Below are 18,440 nucleotides of genomic sequence, written 5' to 3'. Positions count from 1 at the left end.
AGGAACATGGGCTTCATTCAATGCAAGAGCACACCCACAGTGCACAGTCGTTGCTCAGTGGAGTTAACTCTGCAGCACTTTGCAAGGTTTAAATTTTCACATTGAATTGAGTAAATGCTACAGTAGATAACGCCAATCAAAAGTCTGAGAAAGTGAGGGTAGGTTAAGCATTACGCTGGAGATTCAACACAAGCCAGCAGCTCTGTGCAAGCCTGTCTGGCTCGGTGATCAGTGCATGTGAAACATTCAAAATATCACCTTCACAGTCAAGAGAGACAGGTAAGAACAGAACAGCTGCATATCAGACAGCACAAAGGTCCAGCCTCCATTCTGCAAGTGCCAGCAGCTCAGCAATAGGCATCTCTCTACTTACCTTGCAGAATCAAGGCCACTCTGCATTTATTGATTTGTATCAGGGACACAGTCATTTAAAACTATAGATTAAAGCAAACAAAATGGAAACTGATAATTCATTTTCAATTCTGTTTAAGGTTTATTACAACTCAGGTAGCTGAAATTTGTCACGCACGAGGCAGAGGCTTCACCAGTTCTGGGACTATTTGTATAAATCAGCACAGCGAGACAATCTCTTTGGAACAAGTCGTGAAATTTAAGCATCTGCCAAACCAGTTCAGAGTGATTTATGAAAATCTGAAGATCACATTAATGGAATTGCTAACAGCCATAACTACATCCACATAAATGTGCCTCTCATAATAAAAACACTCTACATAGTTCTGAATGTTTTAAGAACTAGTAAAATGACTACAGATTATGAAGTCCATCTCCTTTAAGGCATCAAAGACATTCTCAAGGAGGAGTTAATTAGTCCAGTTTCACAGGATACACCATTACAGAGCCTGAGATTCCGACTGCCTGTGATTAATTTCAACACTGCACCAACATACTTTGCTTACATTAGATCTGTTTTCAATTTCCCCTCTTTTTTTTTTTTCAGAGGCCCCTCACTGGTGTGTTCACAGCTGGAGACTCAAGTGCAACTCCTCTGTGCTGCCCCATAACCAACTGGAACACTTGTCAGGAAACCTCTAGATGACAAGAAAGCACATAAGAAGTACTTTCCAACATGCATGTTTCCCCACCCTGTTCCCCAGTTCACAAGGCAGCAAATTCAAATGCAAGCCCCCTCCCCTCCAATGATCTGGGACACACATGCACTTCATTCAAAGCACCCATGTTCAACACACAGCTCACAGAAATCCTGGGCTCTGGCTGATGCCGCTGATAAGGGGATCGTGATTGAAGGCTCCTCACCATCTCTCACACAGACCAAGATGGATGCCTACTACCAATAGTAGGCACCAAGCCTTAGGAAACAACTGTCTGTAGTGCAGTGTTCCAGCACATTCCCATGCAATGAAATATATCCATCAACAAGGCAACTTGCACAAAAAAATAAGGGTCTTTTTTGAGGCATTGAGCCTCCCAGGCTGGTAGTCTCACAGGACACTTTTCAAGCTTCCTTACCAAATTGCTCAAGTTCTGAAAGTAAAAGCAATTTGCTCACGCAGTTCTTTTTGTTCCACTCCCTTTCTGCCAGGAGTCTTGAAAATAAAGCCTCACTTTCATGCACCCAGAGTGGCACCACGTCCACATCTCTCCTTGGCCGCCCAATTCTGTGTATTCCCTCACATCAGGATGCACAATTAGTAGCAGGTTATACTGAGGTAAGAACTGTCCTCTGGGTTAGCTGTGGCCTGGATCAGTTGTCCCACCACATAAGCACTGGAACTGTTCATGAGACAGCAGTGCACAGAGATGAGAATGGCTGCACTGGCTTGTATGTGCTACCCCACAGGAGGAACTACATCCCAAGTTCCAGTTTTCATGGAAGTCACCCTCCACTGCTCACAAGCACTCACCTCAAGAAGGTGCTGCTGTCCTGTCAGTTACACCTCAGGGAAACACAGATAAACCATGTGCTGTGGGGTGCTCTGCACCATACAGTGGGCAGATGTATCTTGCTGTCTGGGTTTTAGGTTCTTTCTGATTCATTAAGTTCCTCATTTAAATTATCTAACCCAAGTGCTTAAGGCTTTCCTTATCTTGCTAAATTAAGCCAGTCCTTGCCAGCTGCCAACAAGGGGAAGTGGGAACACGCAAGAATACTGCAGGAACTCCTTCTCCAGCACAGCAGTGTGCACGTGCTTCCACTTCCTGGCCTGACTGTGCTTGGCACCCCCTCCCTTCTCCCTCCCGTCATCTAGGAGGGATTTGCACCTGGCTTAGCTCAAGTCTGAATTAATTTGCAAGACAGGGAAGTCAAAGTGGTTTTCCTCCACCAGAAGCCAGGGCTATGGATGGACACAAAGTGAACCTGTGCAGCAGATGATGCTTAGCAATGAAAATACTTTTCCTCTGGGCTCATTCCTGTATCTGGCAGAAAAACACAGCAAAGACATTTGCCAGTGTAGCAGCGCCAGACAACAATCTCTTCAAGCAGAAGGAGCTCTCTTCAGCAAGGAGCACATTGCAGTTTCCAGCCCAAGGTGAAGGCCCAGCAGACCCACTGCTCTCACCCACCCTCTGCCCAGCACAACAACCCTGCAAAGTTCAGGGCTGGGCTCGTGGGCTCCCAGCCCTCTGGAGCAGTGTGACATCACCTCGCTGTGTTTGCACTGCACCCACAAGTGCTGCAACTCCCAGCCAGACCCATCAGTGCTACTGGACACAGACAAAACCAGGCATGTTCGACACAATCAAACAGCAGATACAGCAGAAATGAATTCATTTACATTTGAACAAAAGCAAAAGCCAATGGGAGGTTAAAGACAACAAGCTTTGAAGACAGAGCTGAAGGGAGAAATGGTACATTTTCACTGCATATCGTGGATCTGAGAAATGACTCAACGCCATCTGAGATGTAAACAGTTACTGCCAAGGAGTTTATCTTACTATCTAGGCTGTGACTCTTAAAGGCTAGCTTTATAGTTCTCTTTAATACACACATCATGGAGACTTCTGTAGCATCTTGGAACTTACCACCTATCTGACTGACTGAACACTTCTGTACTTTCTCTTACACAGACAAGTGCTGAAGCTCTATTTGTGCAAAGACTGCTTTTTGTCTATAGGGACAGGCTGATAATGACAGCCAGAGAAATGCTAACAGAACAAACTTTATTAGCAACTTGGACTATTTGAAAAAGGGATCTTCACAAATTAAAGCTGTAGATGAGTTTAGCCACCCTAAAATGTGGTATCCAGTATTACACAGCCACAACAGGGACAATGGAACTATCGAATACATTCTAGCTGTTCTTTTTATGGCATTGATTTTTTTTGATACATTCAAAGCATTATTGCATCAGAAAACATATCATGCATCTTTATTTTTCCAGACAAATTCACCTGTATTTGTCATTTCTAGCTACACCTCAAAGGTGCCCCAAATCTACCGTTTCATGGGTTTAGTTGCATGCTTTGTCTATATGCATGCTGAAATAATAAATATTAAATACAGGAAAGAACATAAGAGAACCAAACTGACATTAGGAATAGTCTATGGCAGCTCTGTTATGTTCTGCCAGTTAAAGAACTTTGCAAAAGATTGAGGTAACAACAGTGGCCACACCACTCAGCTGAGAATCGCTCAAAATTCATGGAAATTTTCAGAAATTCAAGTACACAAACACCAGCTGCAACTTGTCAGAAATGCCAGAGAAATTAGGTTGGCTGCATTTTATTAGTCTATTAGCTGGCGTTCACACAGCTCCTTGTAAATCCTTTTTCTCACTCGGGGCATATCTTCCTGGGAGAACTGAAAAGGCTGGTCTAAGGCGAGGCACTTGCAGTACTGGGGAAAAGGAAAAGGCTTGGTTGAAAAAAAGGACATTTACTACATGAACAACATAGGCCACTGATTTTTACATAGGAATACTCTTACCTGGAGCACAAAAACCCCACAGTCACTGTCATTTTTCTGTTGTGGAATGCACTGAAGGGAAAAAAAACAACCAGAGACATGTCAGATCCTTATCCTTTTACTTAGTTAGATCCTTTCATTCTCTAACTCCTGCTTCATGTCCAAAAGCAGATTCAGCATAAGGATCAGCTGTCTCATGCTCAGAGACAGCTGTTCTGCAGCACCAGAAACTGGAGTTGTAATTACTTGTTCTCATCCCAAACTTTGCAAGGTGACACTGAACACCTTGTTAGAATAACATCTAATAGTTAGAAAAATATATAGTATAGGACAGAAAATAAATTACAGTCTTTCTTTCAAGTTTATTTTCTTTTAGTGACCTACACAGAACAGCTTCTCAATTAGTTTAAATAAATGTTTGTACAGCATTATCTACTTTACACAGGACAAAACTATATCAGCAAAGTCACACAGGCCTAGAGGAAGATTACTCTCAGCATCCATGCTACCAGCAGTGGCTTTCCTCCCCCAGCCACACCAAAGGGTTTCAGAGAGCATGACAAATGGTTCATCACTAGGCAACAGGACCAAGCAAGGCAGTCTCAAATGATAACTTTCAACCTTCATTATTTCCTCAAACACGCTCAATTTTGATATGCAGAGCTAAAAAGTCCCAATCACTAGTGCTATTATGTCTCTGGCACTTGAAAAGGCAAAGTAATTGTTTTTTCTCAACTCCCAGATCTTCTGCCTCACAGAACGCAGGAGGATGAACTGACTGCACAGGTTGTGCATGAGTGCAGAGAAGAATCATTTTATCATTGTATCAGCATCTAAAAATAAATCTGTGCAAGGAGGGAGCTGTTGGAAGTATGTCTGGTGTGCAATGACCTGTTTTATATCTTTGGAGCCATTATGGGATGGCTACGCAAATTACATATTCCCTCATTTACACTACACACAAGTTATTCCCTTTTATTGCTGCCAGACTTTGTTTACTTGTGATCAAACACAGTGTGCCACAAACAGCCCTGGAGACCAAAGCCCTCTATCCATAGCAAACATAAAATATCAGCAGTAGCAACATCAGCCTGTTCTCTCTCTCACCAAAGCCCATCCATTCAGAACAGCCCTTTCAGGAGAAGGGAGGCAGCTGAGTGTCCAGATCAGTCAGTCCTTGACCTTGTGTCAATATGGACACCAGCTGCAGGTTTTGCTGTGCACACATTTAATTGTTCAGATCACCAAGCCACTTGCAGAAAGTGCTAAAGCCCTGGTGGGAGCTGAATGACCAACAGAGCTGGAATTCCAATGTGTAACTACCTGCATCTCTCCCAGTACCCTCCCTGTGGGCAGCATAAACCCATTTAGTGCTTGTACAAATATATGAATTTAGAAGCAGCTCCATGAAATCTCCCACAAAGTCAGACCCCAGGGCTCAAAGTGCTGTCATTTACCTTTGTCACAGCAGTCTGCCAACCCTGAAGGAACTCGGGGCGATTCTTCTCTTTTGCTTCAGTCAGCAAATACTTTCGAATGTTCTTTAAAGAAGGAAAAAAAGCAACATTATTCACCCACTAAAGAACAGGAGAGAAACACTGACTGCTTGGTTGGAATCCTTTTGACAATGAGGACAATTTTCAGGGGAGCATTAGGAGCAGAGCTAAAATCTAGAGGTAAAGGAATGAACTCTGGTGGGTACTGTGCCTTTTACCATCAAGGCTCATTTTAGTCTATCAAGGGGAGCTCTAACACCCCTCAGCCATGCTGTACACTGCTCTCCTTCATTCCAGACTAGCTGTGGCACCCAGGCACAAGGTCAGAGTGCTCCCAGACATGCACAGAAAAACAGAGCAGCCTGGCATGTGTTCTCTCCTGGCTGACACCAAGGCCCTTACGTTCAATACGGCCGCATTTTCCTGCTGGAATCTCAATACAAAATGCTCCAGTTCTGCAGCTAATCAACAAAGCTCCAGGGAGAGTTTTAGTGACATACAGGGGAAAAAAATAGGCTGACACAAGCGAAGAGAAGGAAGCAAGATAAATGAGACTGTGGTCTTGGGTTAAGCAAATCCTACTTCTCTGTAAACAGGGTGGGAATTTACAGCACAATTTAAACACTGCAGCACACAAATATTCACCTTAGCGTGTGGCTCACAGTGAATTTTGGGGTATTGCTCCCCTCCTACCCCTAGAACAGGCAGAAATAAAATTTCCTCATGTCTGTGAGACATTCAGGTGCAAATGCCTTGCCTGGAATGGGATGGGAGAGATCAGGTTGCAAGGCTGCAGGAGAGACCTTAGGGCTGATGGCTGGTTCATGCTGCACGTTCACAAGCTAGAGAGCATGAGATCTCTTGCTCCCAGGACAAACATTAGCTTCATCCTCAGCAAATGCCAGCAGGCATACTATCTTCATTCAGAAGTCCTGGCTGGGAACTCTCCTGGGTACAATAATTACTACTCTTCTGTAAGCCAACAACTACACACAGTTAAAAGTAGAGGGCTGCTGCATCAAGCAAGCAATTAAGTTGACAAAATTAGCTTTTGTAAGAGGGTCATTACAATTTGCTAAGCCCAGCAAAAATTTCCTGGCTGTTCTTTATCAGGAAGACTGATAATTTAACTCCAGTGTTCAGGTTGCAGCCCTGAAAGGTTGCTGGGTTCTAACCAGAGGCAAACACCCCGTTTCAATGCAGGACAAGGAAAAAGGCAACACACTGTTAATAGCACAGTAACACATAAACCCCACTGGGCAACACTACAGCATCTTCAGTCCTGTGCTCTCACCCAGGCAACCTATCCCCTAAAGGAGCACAATTTATCATTTATCCTAAACACAAGCCCCTTAACAGATGAAAGAAGTGCCCTCACTCTCCTTGGGGTTCTTCTGCTTCCCCATGGCACTGGGCTTTGAGCTTCTGCTTTTTGTGGGAGTGCCAAGTCAGAGTCACCAAAGCTGTGCTGTTACACGGTCAGGCTAATTGGGCAATAGGCAGTCTGACCTCAGCTCCCAGCTCTGGTGTGACCCTCGAGCCCTGTGCTTCAGACTCCTCAGCAGGACAGGATGATTCTCATTTCATACACAGCAAGACAATGACAGACATACCACATTTAAAGTTTATGGCTGAACAGAAACAAAGGGGGAGTGTTTCCTTTAAGAAAACAGCTCAGACTTTGCAGACACAGCTGTCACTCTTACCTCTACACAAAACTTAAAGTGAATGCCTTGGGAATCGTAAAATGAAATAATTCGACTGGGGATGTTCACAGTAATGAGGGACCAGTGGACTTCCAGGTGAATAGGAATTAACAAGAGAGTCTTCTTAAACAAGTCCACCTGGCAAAAAGAACAACATATATTACAGAGAGTTCCATAGGCAGAATACAGCACAGCCATACATTAATTGTATCCAAGTTTCCTTTCTGCCATCCATAACTGAAATCTTATTTTGCCCCCTCCACTTGATCATCACACTCTTCATGTTTACCTAATACACAACTTATTAGCAGGCACAAAAATACAGTTACAGTCTAGAAAGTGGCTGAGGAACCTTGTACGGTGTCAGAATGAATCACTTCTGTATTTGTGACAAAATCCTGCTCATGCTGCACTGCAATATCTGTGTTGAAGTGGGATTTCTTAGGTAATGATGGCAATACAACTGAGCCTCAGTTTAGGTTAGCTCTTCATCTCTTCAGTAATGACACTTGTCCAGTGTGAGCACCACTCAATTCTATCAGAGCTGCTGATAGAAATGAGTAAGTGACAGACTGGGGCTGTTGATGAGAAGCTCAACACAAGGTAGCAGTGTGCATTCACAGCCCATTCACAGCCCAGAAAGCCAACTGCACGCAGGGCTGCATCACAAGCAGTGAGGCCAGCAGGTCAGGGAGGAGACTGTGCCCTTCTACTGCTCTCGCAGGAGACCACACCCAAAGTGCTGTGTCCAGCTCTGAGGCCCCATACGTAAGAAGGAGGTGGACCTGTTGGATCAGGTCCAGATGAAGCCAAAAAGATGTTCAGAGGCCTGGGGTACCTCTGCTATGAAGACAGACTGAGGGAGTTTGGGCTGTCCAGTCTGGAGAAGAGAAGGCTCCGTAGAGACTTTATAGCACCTTCTAGTACCTAAAGGACTACAACAAAGCTGAAGATGGACTCTGGACAAGGGCACGGAGTGACAGGACAAGAGGGAATGGCTTTAAACTGACAGAGGACAGGTTTAGATTAGATGAAAGAAAGAAATTCTTCCCTGTGAGGGTGGTGAGACATCGGCACAGGTTGCCCAGAGAAGCTGTGGCTGCCCCACCCCTGGAAGTGGGGCAGGGGCTGAATGGGGCCTGGAGCAACCTGGGATAGTGGAAGGTGTCCCTGCCCATGGCAGAGGGGCAGAACTGGATGATCTGCAAGGTCTCTTCCAACCCAAACCATTCCATGATTCTATGAAGAGGCTGTAATTACAAACACCCCACAAAACCAGCAAGTTTGTAGTTTGACCTCTTCTGCACTAACACAGGCTCTGGGACTTGCCAAAGGAAAGCAGAGGAGTGCAGGATGCTTTGGTGAACAGAGCAAAGGAGGGCAAGAAGGTAGAGCAGATTCATCCTTTCTCAAAGCTGGCTTTGTAGCAGATGTACTGTGGTCTCAGGCAAGCAAACAAGGGAAAAGGTCTTGAAGTACAGAACAAATAGATCAGATGTAACACCCCCCTCCCCGTGTCTGTATGGCAGATGAGCCCTTATGCTTTTGGAAGCCAGCCAAGACAGGGCCTTTCATGGTCTTCCTTCTCCTAGCTCCTCTTGAAAGAAGTGTCTAATTACTGGGGTTTTGGTGGCACAGTCCAGAAAATAAGCAAAAATAGAATCCTGAACTAAATGAACTCATCCTGTGGGAAGATTTCTAAGCTTTTTTTCCTGTTTTTTTAAGCACTGTGCAATTTGAACTGTACATAATTGCAACACTACTGGCAAGGGCAGGTCTTTTGTAGGAAAGAAAAGTCTATTTCTTGAGTAACAATGGGAAGTCGAAGAGACAAAAAGGTGTGGGCATTCACAGCAGTTATCAGCTGAGCCTGGCTCACAACAGTCCTTTGATTGTGACAAGCATCGACCCTGCTCCCACCTGCAGAAACTGCTTCCTGACTGGATTACAGCACATTCACTACACACCAATCCATCACTCCTGGAGAGAAGCACAGGGATGTCAGCCAGCAGCAAGCTGAGACCACAAAGGAAAACTGGAGTAAGAGAAATGAACTCCATCTTCTGTGATGTCCAGCAACAGCAGAGCCACACAAAACTCAAGGGACCTCATGTGGCCCTAGCTGTGGGATTACTGCAGGTGTGCAATCCTGCAGCAGAAGAGCAGAAACAGGCAGCCAGAAGTTTGTCTTTAGTTACAAACTGATGTACAGCAAGAGTGGTGGCAACCCAGATTCACTCACCACGAGAGCAGAGTCAGCTCTGTGTCGTGACAGTGAATCAGGAGTGCCAGTGTGATGGGTGATCAGAAGGGACAGACACTAACAGGGGCTCTGAAACCACTGCAGCCAGAGCCAGCACAGGATATCCTGTATCCCAGGAGAGAACATTCACAAAACATGGCGCTATACTCTGGTGTGTTTCAAGAGCAGAAACAAATTCCCCTTAATTGCACATTGCAGGATGAAGGAGTCTACAAAATCCTTCCCATAGAAATTGCTTAGTTCTCATTCTTGCTTGAGAGATTCTTTAGGAATTTATGTGTAAATATCTAAAAATTGTCCTGTCTCATCAGGTACCTCTCAGCAGCAACAACAATACAGATCCTGCTTCCAGAATCTACCTTAATTTCAGGAGTTTTTACAAAACTTGGGTTGCTGGAGAAAAGGAATGTTTAAAAAATAATATGTGGGAATATTAAGCACCGATATTCCATCTCTCTTTAAAGAGATTTTTAATAAATTATATGAATAGATTTTATATTTGGATAATGAGTTCATCTCTAGCATTTCACAGATGTGTGCTATTTAAGTACTTCTGCAGAAAGATCATACATTCAAACATGGCCTTTGATTAGTCTTGCCTCATCTCCCATATTAGAAAGGACAAATGTTCCTAGAAAAAAAGAGAGTATTTCTTTTTGCATTAGCTATCCCTGAAAATATCACACCCATGATCTGGTGTGGGTTCTGGAAAGCAAGGTGAATTCTGTTCTTGTCAAGAGAACAACAGTCTGGCTTATTAACCATGGGTCTCTTTTTTGCTTTCTAGTACCTGGTATGCGTTACTTGGAGTAACAATTTGATTTTGTCAAAGAATACCAGGCTGAGATAAAAGGAGGAAGCAGAATTAAGTCTGCTCTCCTGTAGATTAGTGTACCTGGCACTGTCAGGAGCAGTAAGAGACATTTCTTGCAGTTAAATTAACAACTTGCATGAACATACACAAAGAGATAACCTCCCACTGAAGATTTAGCCATTCCAAGTACAACATACCCGTACTAACTTGAATAGTGCCACACTACTACTTTCATCAAGCCCTTCCCACTTTGTACAGCTCCTCTGCTAACCCATCCCTTACAAATAACACACTTAACTCAGCTTCAAGTCAGTGACTGAGCCCAGCCCAGCAGAAGCCCAGCACTGATGACAGCATGTTAAAGGTACCTTTTTAGTCCATCGTTTTACTCCATTATATCCTTTGGTTACGAGCTGTCTATGAAAAAAGCTGTTAAAGAAATGAACCTAAAAAGAGAGAGAGAGGAGAAATGAGCACAGAAATTTTCATGCACAGTCATTCCCCTTCCCCCAGGATAATTTACACAAAACAACTTGTAATGAGGCAATATTTAATGTAGGTTTAGAAACAGAACCCCAGTAGGGACAAACAGAGGCGTTGCCAAGCCTCAACTCTTACTGTTCTTCAGCAAGCTAATAAAATAAGCCTCATTCCCCTATAATATATCATGTGAGCCACTGCAGCATTTATATTTACATTTTTGTATCTCCAGGCATATCATGTTTAATTTTTTTGTTGGGGACAGACTTGGGAGAAAAACACCAGGACAAGGAGTTAGTTTTTGTTGTTCTTTACAGGGATCAAGGAAGAGAACACTGGGCTGGAAAAGCAGGGGTGGTGGAGAAGGGAGCAACTTCTGGCTTTAGCTGCTGGAAGCTGAGACTCAGAAAAAGAAAACTGATCAAAACAGTTAAGAGATTTAGTCCAACGACATTGTCTTTGGCATTCAACTCTTATGACATGAACAATATGCTGCTATTGAGAAGTATTTTTAAGGTATGACTGATCCATTTGGAAAGTGAAAATCAACATTTATGACAAAAAAATGTAGGCTTATGCAAAAAAAAAAAACATTAGCTCCAAGTTCACACTATTATTCCCTGTGCTTCGCTTCTTGCAATTATACTAACAGATTAATACAAATAGAAATCTGCAACATCTGTTTTTAATAATTCTGCTAGTGTAGAGGTGGTAGGAGGCTTGAGCTGTTACTTGAAAAAAGGTTAGAAAATTCAGCATCTGAGAACACAGTCTAATAGCCATTAGCTATGCCAACAGACTTCAAAACCACATTCGGAGGTACCAGCACAAAATCTCCCATGAGGATTTCAATTATGCACTAGGAAGAAAAAGCAGACACAAGCAAACAGATACAATCTCCAATACCCCTAGCCTAGCACACAGGAAATATGGAGAATACTAATGAAGAATCACTATCACCTCCAATCAAAGCAACAATGCTCTTTCTTCAGAGCTTGAAGATTTTAAAAGTTACATTGTGCAGAGCTCATCTAAAAATGGCTTTGTTTGGTTCTTCCTTTGTGGTCTCACCTGAAAACTGTTCTGTCCCTAAACAGATGGGTTCTTATAATTGTCACTGCTGCAAATTTAGTCACAAAATGGGGGGGGGGGGGTTGTTATCTTGATTACTTTTTTCGCTTTCTTTCTCTCAATTGCCACCAACAGCCAGGCACTGCAGTTGCAAAGCTGTGAGCATTCTGAGGAGGATGCACAAAACAGAGTCCTGCAGAGTCAATACTGCCAAGGAACCAAGCAGCTCCACAGAAATTCACATTCACCAGGCAGGCAGCTGACACAGCTTGAGCTGTTACAGCCCCCACAGCTACGAGGTGGGCGGGAGGGTGAGTGCAAGCAGCACACGTGCATGGTTCAGATGCTAACACTCATGGTTTGTCATCTCAGCAGAAATCCATCTTCATCAGAAATTTCAGCTGAAACACTAGGCTGCTGAGCAAAGGCACGAATACAGCACTTTAGAAGCTGATAAGCTGGGAAAGAAACCTCCAGGGAAGTAAGGAGAGTGGGATGGACCAAAACTGGGCACGTGTCTTCCACAGGTACATCACTGACATCAGGCTACCACAGAGAGCACCTGCAGGGCTAATGCAGTCAGTTCCTGAAACAGGAGCAACAGCACTGAAAAGGGAAAAGGAAAGGTAGAAAATCTGAGCAGCACATAGCAAAACATTATAATGGAACCACTCGTTCCACTATAATTTGTTGGCCATGGTTGAGTTGAATTCTGATTCTATACCTGAAGTGTGCAAAGTTTCACCCTCCCCTCTCCATCTCTCATTAGGTACATTTGTGTAACAATAAAACCCCCTCACCTTTTCAGGGACCGCATCCATTACCAGTTCACCATACATGTTAATTATCTGGAAGAGTTAGTAAATAGTTAAATACATACATCGCAATTTTTTAAGACCCAAATTCACAAGTGCCCATAAAACACAGACCCCTACCCACTTAAATCAGCAATATGAAGAGAAGACCTAAGAGCCACACTGTCTGAAGGACAAGCATGCTGCAACTAATAGTGGTCATCCTGGAGAGGGACTGTAACTTGCTGCTTGAAGACTGCCTCAATCTTAAATGCAGTTTAATTCAATTTAAATCTACTGGTTCATGCCCTGGGCTCTGCAGCCTTCCTGCTTTTTTGGCTATGGGCCAGAGTTTGCCATTTCACTCTGTCATTCTTGCAATCTGCCCAAGCTTGGGATGGGGAAAGTTACTAAAACCTCTACGAGTAGCCACTATTTTATCAAAATAGTCCAACATCATTTGTTCAAAAGGAAACAGTGTAATTGTGACACCTCCCAGTTTCCAGACTTACTGCACCTGTCACTGTAAAAGCTGCCCACCACTCCTTTTACTCGTGAAGTGCAAAGTAAAGGTAGCCCACCTGTTATGTCAGCAGGTGTACAACTGGTATTCTAACATAAATGGGCTAAAAAGGGTTAGGGAAACACATGAACACCAAGCATCTCTGACCTGGTCATTCAGCCAGTTCTGGCCTTCCAGTGTAGCCAAATCATCCATATCTAGCATGTGCTTATTATAGAAGACCCGGAAATTGCAAGTGGAGGTTTTTGGATGTTTTTCTCGATATTTCATGATTTCCCTGGTGATAAAAGGTTTTCTAAAAGAGGATTGAAAAGGTAGAGAAAAATCAAGTCAAGGTCATGTAAAATGGATTCTGTTCTCCTAGTTGTTAGATGAAGATCATGCAGTAGCAATGCAAGTGATTTTTGTTCTTTACCAGGTGAACAATGTGATACTGCTACACACCTATGGGAGAAATCTTCATTAAAGACTTCTTTTAATCTTCCCATGACATCTTTTTCACAGAGTGGTACTAAACTGCCATATTTCTTCATAACTTCATCTAGGAATCCTTTAAATATACCAGAAAAATTAAAGTGCAAACATATAAAAAGCTTCTGAGTTCACCAATCCAATAAAGCTCTCAGTTCTTACAGGTACAACCAGCAATCATTCTGCACCCAACCAACATGAAGCACCACACATGACAAGTATCTATTTAAGAAAACTATGCTCAAATTGGCAACATAAAATAAAAGCGGGGGTAGGGGAAGGAGGACAAAAATAAAAATGCATGAATCTGATCACTCAGCTTCACAGGAAAAGATCACCCCCTCTTCTTGCCATACACATACATATCTACAGCAAACTAATTATACCAGTGCTAGAGAAGAATCCATCCCCTTCCCTGCTTCAATTAGCATTTTAAATCATTTTACTGCAACGTGAAAAGCCATCAGTTCCTGCAACAGGTTTCATTGAAAAGCCAGTATCCTGTCCTTATGGCAGGCAGAATGACTCTCCTCAAACGCAGGCAGCTGGAGCTGGCAGTGTTTGCAGCCTGCTCAGTTCCGCTGCCGCACCGCAGCGAACAGAACAGACACCAGACAGACACCTAGCAGTTTAACTCCTTTACCCTTGCATCCTAGGGATGGCATTTAAGGTGACACAGGCAGCCATGTCAGCCTGTCATTGCCCAGGAAAACACTGAGCAACCATACCAGAAAAACATATTAACTTGGAAATAATGAAGAGATGAATGCTGGAAGAATTGAAAAACCTAGGAAATAGATGTTTTTCTTTCTCAAACACAAGACTGGAACACTGAAGATAAAAATTCCATACAACCATCCAAAACCACTCTGAGAATGAAAGAGAATGGAGAACAGGATTTCAACACTTGCTAGTAAATAAGAGAAAAAAGACCAAGTTGTCCAGCTCTCTGAAAATGAATTTTCAGATGCAGCAGAAAACATTTGTTTTGTGTACAGAAAGCTGGTGTGTACAGAAAGCTGGATCTGAGATCAGAGTCTGGGAAAATTGCATTAATCCAAAGTCCAGGACTCTTCTGAGGCTGGGGTGTGATGGCAGAGCATCACTGGATAGGGCATTGTGTGCTTACTAAGGCTTTAAGAACATTTCCTGGAAACTTTCAAGATCAGGATAGGAAAAAGCAAGATGAGAGAAACATTGGACAGAAAAAGTGCCAGAAAAACAGCAGTAAAAATAAAAACCAAAGGAGAGAGACCAAGAAAAAACCCAAAACAAAATGAGCTGAGAATAGCAGTGAAGATATAATAAGAAGTGTGAGAGAAGGAAGGGAGGAAGGATTGAAGAACAAGATCAAATCACAATGAAGCATTCTTCATGGGAAAAGAACCTTCTTGCAACTCTGCCACACTTTTGCCTAACAACTTTTATCCCTTACATCTCAGTACACTGTGACAGGGAAGATGTTCCTCACTCTGGCTGCAAGTCTGGCTAGACAATGCATGGGGCTCATGAGTGTACCTTATTCTGTTTTAATATGTAAAAATTTTAAAGGCTTTCTATTAATGCACAGAGGAAGGACTGTTCTTGTCATTACAACTAAGAGCAGCAGAGCTGCAGACCTCCAGTGCTACCGACCTCACTTGGGCTGGTGTAAGTCAAGGAAAAGAACACAAAGTTCAGCCCCAGGGCAAAATCAGATACCCATCATGAACAGGATTTACCATGGGGCTGTTTGATACCTAATAGCACTTCTGAATGCACTAAGCATGGCAGCCCATTAACGTCTGAGTTCAGCTGCTGCAGAGAAATTCAAAACCCAAGAGCAGCCCTAACACTTGCACCTCCTTCACGTTTCTACCCCAGGAACTCTTGCCAGGTCAGCGCTATCTTTTAGGGTGCAGTTAATTATTAACAACATTCCTAAACACACAAGAACTCCTACAACTACAATTCTTTACAGCTTTTCAGCTGAGAAAACTCAGAAGTGCTATGCTATCAGACCACAAACTGTTAACCTTTGCCACCCTGATACAACCTTGGCTCCTTGCCTGTTATAGAAGGACTACATCTCTTTTTCTGATGGACAAACTTTAAAACTCCATTGCAGAAGTGATCTCTTCACTGGGTTACCAGAGTTTCTCTCCATTTCTCACACAGCATGTGGTCCTTGCTGGATCACATAGAGCCAGTCACAGAGGTACACATCCCACAATGACTTACAGATATGGATGTGGAGAACTAACTCCTTTCTTGAGGTTCACTGTGTCCTTCACATTTTACTTTAGAGAAATCAATTGCAAAATTGAAGAACCAATAGGAGGCAGAAAAATCAGAGCGTGTCAAACTTCAAACAATTCCTTTAACACTCATTGACACCAGCTTACAGTTTATGGGACTCTAAAAAGCCAATTTCTCCAAAGGAAGATATCAGAACATCTCTGAAGTTACACTGATGATACAAGATGGCACAACGTGTTAGCTTACTGCTCCTTACTCTGTGTGTAAAAAGCTGCTACACATAAATAAGACACCAATTACTATTTTTATCATGCTTCTCTTTAGAGTGACTATCAAATACTGCATGCTCAGCATAGCACAAAAAAACCCCAAAGACTTTTTGCAGAACCTTTGCTAAGACCAGTCTTTTAAAAAAATATCGTCTCACAGGATTCATTAAGCTTACTCTATGAACAATTGGAGAGAAAACTAAGGGACAATGAACAGTATTTGGCTATTAAACCCAAAGTTTAAGTGATTTAGTGAGGAAGAGTAGAGAGTATAAGGGCAGAAGGAAGCATTAGAATACCTAGGATTTTCAAAAACCAAATTAAGAATAAGAATTGTCAACCAGGTAAAAACCTGAACCTTTTGATTCCACATGATAAGACATTTAAAATTTCTATCAACAGTTTCCTGCAGATTCCAATTAAACTACATTGTATTCTCTAAAACAAAATAATCTTAAAATAGCTTGTCAGATAAACATTCATTTGTCCCTCTTTCATGCAGCTCTCCTCTTTGCAGCCTCATTTAATCAAATGTTATGCTAAGTGACCTTTACAATTCAGAGTAAGAAACCATTTCATAAAGGAATTAACACACTATGTAAACTCCACAATACAAGCAGCAGTTTCCAGGAACTCCTGGATCCCTAAGATATTTAAAGGTATACCACAAAGCCACGTTGCCAGCTGCTCATCAGCCACCCGGGAAGTTTTCTGACTGTTCCTTTTGCCTCCCTTCCGAGTTCCTGATTTCAGTCCTGTGCTTTCTGGTGAAGGCTCCTCCAGAGGACTTTTACTGTAAGGGTGATCTAGTAATTTTGAACTAAAAATGTCCAAGTTTAAGGAGCCTTCTACTTCCATCTGGCTAGAGCTGTCCTCATTCTGTGTCAGCTCCATGGATGAAGGTCCATTTGCAAAATTATCACTGACATCAGAATCCTGCAAAGAGGATTGCAACAGTGTCATTCCATCTACACCCACAACCTCCTTGGATTCTGCACCATCTTGATCTGAAACAGCGAGTTCTTTTCCTGCCATGGAGACAATGTCAGAGCAATGATCCTCTGCAAGAGCCCCATTGGTCTCCACCTGGTGCAAGGTTTCTGCCTCTGGAGAAGCTCTAACATGCAGTTCTGGTGGGACATCATCCACACTGGCACCGTGCCCTCGGGATTCAGGATCCTCAGAACACAGCTCAGCAGACACATCCTGCGTGTGGCAGATCTCAGGTGCACAGATCTCATTCTCCGCTCCGACAGATTTGGGTGTGTTATTGTTCATATCTGACAAGCTGTACCGCTTCCAAAGACGCTTACTTCTAGATTTCCAGGAGGAAAACAAATTACACAATCCACCTTCAAAATCCCGCTGAAGCGTTTCCTGATGGTCCCTTGTAACTTTCTGCACCCACCTTCGCCTGATTTTTCTTAATTTGCAAGTCTTGCCTCTTGCTCGAAGTTTCGGGAATTTTATGATTCTATACCGAAACCTAACCATAGAAAGTTTCTTATGCATCATAAATAAAAATCTCTTTTTTACAGTATGATGGTTAAATTTGGACCTCTTTAGAGCTGTCAAGGGGCCACAAGTTCCATTCCACTCCCTTTGCAACAGCATTTCCTTTTATAGTTGTTTAAAACTACCAGGACTGTGTTGCCCTCATCATTATTGCTCTTCGCGCTATACACAAAACCACCTTTCTTTACAGGTAAGGCAGCACCTTCCAGCGAGCCACATGAGACATAATGGATATGGCCAGAGATGCTATTGAGAACAGCAACAGTTTCAAATTCTTCATTCAAGGGATCTTCACTCTGAAAGGATTCATTGTTGAGTTTCCTTACTGCTTCTACAGACGAGCTTTCAGCTTCGTGATAGGGACAGGATCTTTTTGCTCTCAGTAGTTTTGTAAGGAAAGTTGTATAATTCAACAGTAGGTTTTGGACAGGTTTCTGCATTTAGAAGCACATCAGGAGCCCACCTGCTTTGGAGCTCAAGTGTCTTCCTTCTGCACTGCAGTATTCTGTACAGTTTGTTGTGATTTAAACTCACAAATAGCTGGGCACTCTGTCTTTTCTTCTAAGTTAGGAAAACTTGCTTTTTGAAGCAGTATTTCCCAGGCTTTCCAAAAACAGTGGTCCATCTTCCAGACTGGGCCAACAGCTGACTTCTTTGCCAAAGCAAAGGTCTTCTATGGCTTTTCATTTTTCTGCTGCATTATTATCTTCAAAAATAACTGAAAGAATAAGGGAAATTAATTCAGAGTTATCTGGACTGTAACATAATAGCAAAACACTAAGGCACATCCCTCAGGCCACATGCCTATCTAAAATTCCACTCCTCCTCCATCCACAACCCCACATTCCCCAAGACATTTTTCACTTCCACCAAAAGGAAAAACAAGTAATAGTTGCAATGGTTCGGTGTGTAAA

At 42.8% G+C, this 18,440-nt stretch overlaps 1 protein-coding gene across 1 annotated transcript; it reads right to left on the bottom strand.

The window, feature by feature from the left end:
* Positions 1–469: 469 nt before the first annotated feature.
* On the bottom strand, positions 470–17,710 carry SENP5 (SUMO specific peptidase 5). Its single transcript, XM_058031001.1, has 9 exons — positions 16,677–17,710; positions 13,478–13,583; positions 13,181–13,328; positions 12,517–12,564; positions 10,534–10,611; positions 7,089–7,226; positions 5,344–5,427; positions 3,908–3,958; positions 470–3,817 (listed from the first exon to the last, which is right to left on the bottom strand). The coding sequence occupies exons 1-9, from the start codon at positions 17,623–17,625 to the stop codon at positions 3,707–3,709; spliced, it is 1,713 nt and encodes a 570-aa protein (XP_057886984.1). The 5' UTR covers positions 17,626–17,710; the 3' UTR covers positions 470–3,706.
* Between the last annotated feature and the right edge of the window lie 730 nt (positions 17,711–18,440).

Source organism: Melospiza georgiana, chromosome 10 (assembly GCF_028018845.1).
Source record: "Melospiza georgiana isolate bMelGeo1 chromosome 10, bMelGeo1.pri, whole genome shotgun sequence".
NCBI lineage: Eukaryota > Metazoa > Chordata > Aves > Passeriformes > Passerellidae > Melospiza > Melospiza georgiana.
Note: the sequence above shows the minus strand (reverse complement) of the source record. Positions and strands in the feature narration are given on the sequence as shown.

Bases quoted from the DNA above. Each gene is read 5' to 3' on its own strand.
- SENP5 (XM_058031001.1), bottom strand. From the start codon at position 17,625: ATGCTGTTGCAAAGGGAGTGGAATGGAACTTGTGGCCCCTTGACAGCT. The intron at 13,329-13,477 runs GTGTGTAGCAGT...ATCCTCTTTTAG, and splicing joins AATGAAGATTTCTCCCATAG to AAAACCTTTTATCACCAGGG. The intron at 3,959-5,343 runs GTAAATGACAGC...TTTTCCCTTCAG, and splicing joins GGCAGACTGCTGTGACAAAG to TGCATTCCACAACAGAAAAA.